The sequence below is a fragment of the Bidens hawaiensis genome, unplaced genomic scaffold, assembly GCF_021521415.1.
Source record: "Bidens hawaiensis isolate Kalapana, Puna unplaced genomic scaffold, B.hawaiensis_p1.1 tig00008259_1, whole genome shotgun sequence".
Lineage (NCBI taxonomy): Eukaryota > Viridiplantae > Streptophyta > Magnoliopsida > Asterales > Asteraceae > Bidens > Bidens hawaiensis.
The window spans coordinates 1036457-1040233 of record NW_027491588.1 but is presented as its reverse complement, the minus strand read 5'-3'; the positions used below and the strand labels follow the sequence as shown (position 1 = coordinate 1040233).

General features: G+C 37.7%; 1 protein-coding gene across 1 annotated transcript; it reads left to right on the top strand.

Moving 5' to 3' along the window:
- Positions 1 to 246: 246 nt before the first annotated feature.
- LOC143637397 (putative disease resistance protein At1g61190) lies at positions 247 to 2150 on the top strand. The gene is made up of 3 exons (XM_077104793.1): positions 247 to 640; positions 739 to 1048; positions 1298 to 2150. The coding sequence occupies exons 1-3, from the start codon at positions 247 to 249 to the stop codon at positions 2148 to 2150; spliced, it is 1557 nt and encodes a 518-aa protein (XP_076960908.1).
- The last annotated feature ends 1627 nt before the right edge of the window (positions 2151 to 3777 follow it).

Below are 3777 nucleotides of genomic sequence, written 5' to 3'. Positions count from 1 at the left end.
ATTGGATTACATCGAAACAGAAGACAAGCGGGCAACAAGCTGCGCCGTTACTCCTTTTTGAATCGCAAAACCCAATCTTTTAAAAACTATATTTGCTGATCTTGGAGTCATAACATTACGATGCATGACACCCGCTGAACACGGGTAAGTAGCTCCACATCTTGTGATTTTTTCTTCTTTATAGATCTACATAATATCCTTTAAACTACTTTTCCATTCAATTAAAGTTCAAAAGGTTGGAATAGAATGGCGAACGATGTTACTTCTACCGTGGTCGGAAAAGTAATGGACCTATTAGTCGGTGTGGCTAAAAGGGAAATTGGCTACATGTGGAATTGCTCTGCAAATGTTAAAACTCTTAAAGTGGAAGTTGAAACACTCACGGCTATGAAGGAAACGCGTCAACAACGAATAGATGTCGCTAGACATGAAGGGAAGGATCCCGGAAAAGATCTGGAAAGCTGGATGAAGAACGCAGATGTTAAAATATCTGAAGCCACAAAGTTGATTACCGATGAAGATGAATCCAAGAAGACTTGTGTTGCTCCTTACGAATTGTATGTCAACTTGGGCACCCTCTATCGTTACGGTAAGATGGCAACAAAAGAAACTTCTTTTCTTCTGCAGCACAAAAAAGAAGGTGAGGGTTTTAAATCTTGTGTCTTTCATCCTCTTCCGGCCCCAACATTCACAGACCTTTACAAAACAAAAGATCTTGAAAACATGAGTACTCAAAAGCGGACGTGAAGCAGATCATTGAAGCTATAGAAGATGACAAGATACAAATAGTTGGAATCAATGGGATAGGTGGTGTAGGTAAAACTACACTAGCAAAAGAAGTTGCTGCAAAAATGAAAAATCTGTTTGCAGATATTGTGTTTATAGAAGTCTCACATACAGTTGATTACAAAATGATTAAAGAAAGTGTTAAAGTAGCAGCAAGAAAAATAATCAAGGGAGAGAAGGTTCTAATCATCCTAGACAACATGTGGGAGAAACTGAAGCTTGAAGAAGCGGGCATTCCACGTGGGAGTGACAAAAATGAATTGTAAAATTTTGCTTACATCTCGAAATAAAGATGTGTGTGAGGCTATGGATGCTCAAAAGAACATTCTGTAAACCCTTTGAAGGATGAAGAAGCATTTACTCTTTTTGAACGCGTGGTTGGTGTACGTAATTGGGACGATAAATTGACAAGTGTAGGATTGAAAATTGTTCAAGAATGTCGTGGATTGCCACTATTTCTTCAAACTGTAGGAAACGCGTTGAAAAACAAAGAAATTAATATTTGAAACAGGGATCTTCGTCGACAACAAGCTCCAGAAGATGGGGATGTCACTTACAAACGTGAAGGAATACTGCAATTGAAGCTTAGCTATGACTATCTTCAAGATAAAGTAGCTAAATCATGCTTCTTGTTGTGTAGTATGTTCCCAGCAGGTGGAACCATTGGTGTTAAAAGTTTGACATATTATGGGCTGGCTTTAGGTATATTTAGTAACCCATATATCAATGTTCAGAATGCAAAAGATATAGTTCAAGGGGCTGTAGACTCCCTTAAATCATCTTTCTTGTTATTGCCTGAAAGAGAAGACTTTTTGGAAGAAGAATTATTCAAAATGCATGACCTTGTTCGTGATATGGCAAATCTCATTACTTCTGAAGGTAATGACAAGTTTTGGGTGCGGTCTGGAATAGGTTTGAGAGAATGGCAACCGGAAGAACACTTACAAAGCTGCAAGAAGGTATCGCTCATGGGAAATAAAATTAGTAAGCTTCTTGATCATGAACTTGCTTTCCCAGACCTTGACACTTTATTTATACAACATAATGATCTTAATTCAACCATTCCTCCCAAATTCTTGCAAGGCATGGAAAAACTTAAAGTTTTAGATATGTCATATAATCGCATTACATTGCTCCCGCAATCACTAAAGCAACTTACAGAACTCCGCATGCTAGATCTAAGTGGCAACGAGTATCTCTGTCACATTTCTATACTTGGGGAGTTAACATGCCTTGTGGTACTTAAGCTGAGAAGCACTGGCATTTGGGATATCCCTGAAGAGATCGGGGAACTGTCCAAATTAAGGGTGCTAGATGTTAGCCATTGTGAGTATCTGCGTGATGTAGCGCATGGTGTCATATGAAAGCTCATTCGGTTAGAAGAGATGTATGCTATCTGTCGGCAGGCGGATTATGCATTTCTTGTGGCACTAAATGGATTGAAGTCACTCAAAGTTCTACATTTAAAGTTTCCCGACTTGCATACGATTCCAGAAGATTCCCAATTTGAAACATTGATAAAATTTCACATTGGGGGACGCTTCATGTTTGAAAGTGATTGTTTTAAGCGTATCCTACGTGTTACAAGCATGCGCCTCCCATTAACGACACCAATAATGAAATTGGTTCAGGTAAGTGAGAAGTTAACACTTTGGAAAATAGGCGATTTGGATAGCATCTTACCAGATCTTTATCCAGAGGTTCTGATGAACTAAAGTGCATTGAAGTATGTTGCTGTGACGTCACAAGCTTGGTGAAGATAGGTAACCCAGATACTATGCAGAACTCGAATGAACTAATTAGTCTGGTGAAAACAAAAGGAAAGTTTTTTTCCCAGGTGGAAGTTATCAGGTTGTCCAGTTTGGCTAGGCTGCGGGTTTTATGGGATTGCCCAAATCAATATATACTCTTTTGCAATCTTGTAAAGTTGGAAATTTTTTATTGCAACTCCTTATCAAAGATATTCCCTTTTAAGAGTAGCACAAGGGCTTCTCAATCTAAGAAATCTAGAGATTTCCAGTTGTTGTAGTTTGGTGGTGGTCATTTCTGCTGGAGATGACGAGCAAACAACTGGAAATGAACCTGAGCAAATAAGTGGAAGTAAAACTGATATTGTTTTCCCCTTTGCCCATATTCGCCTTACTGGTCTACCCAAACTCGACAGCTTTTACTCTGGCTATTCTACTACTAAATATCCTTCTTTGAAGTATATGGACTTGAGCCGTTGTCCTAGCGTGATGAGATGGGGTTATGGGGGCAGTCATATGCCCAAGCTCGATTTTGATGATCATGATCATGGAATTGATGATTATGTTGCCGTACAACGGGTATGAAAATTAAATGCATATCCTAAATTGATAATATATTCTTTTGCTGTGTGACCCTAACTTCACTTGTTACTTTGAATCTTTGACAGACTGGTGGATCGCGTATTTTGAAGGAGAGAAGTTGGGAAGGTAGCGACTAGAGAAGGTAGGTAGTTACATGCAAACCTTAACTAACTTTTTTTCCATTTTATAAATTCACGTGACCTTTTAAATTTATTTTTTTTTTCTCAAATGAAATAGAAGGTAGTTCTTGTTCACAAGGTGCGTAGGCCGGTTAAACTCACTTTCAACTAATTTTCTGTTGTATATATGTGTTTAGTTATACATACGATATTTTCTTGTTTTAGATGTTATCAAATAATGCTTTATGCTATCTTAAATTGTAGGAGTGGAGGTAATGCTATTGGATAATTATGATTGGGATAGAGCTGGAAGTTGCAATATCTGCTCGTATTATATATTTTATGTTTACATTTCCTTCTGTTTGTAGCAAGTAATTTCCTGCCTATAATTATGTTACTCGTACACTTTTACATAATGGGCCCTGCATTCATAATTTTCTACCAACTTCTATTTTATGACATTATATTTGCTTGCATCAACCTAGAAAAAATGGTCTTGCATTCTCATTGTTTAGGTTAATTAATTACAAAAAATGTAGGAC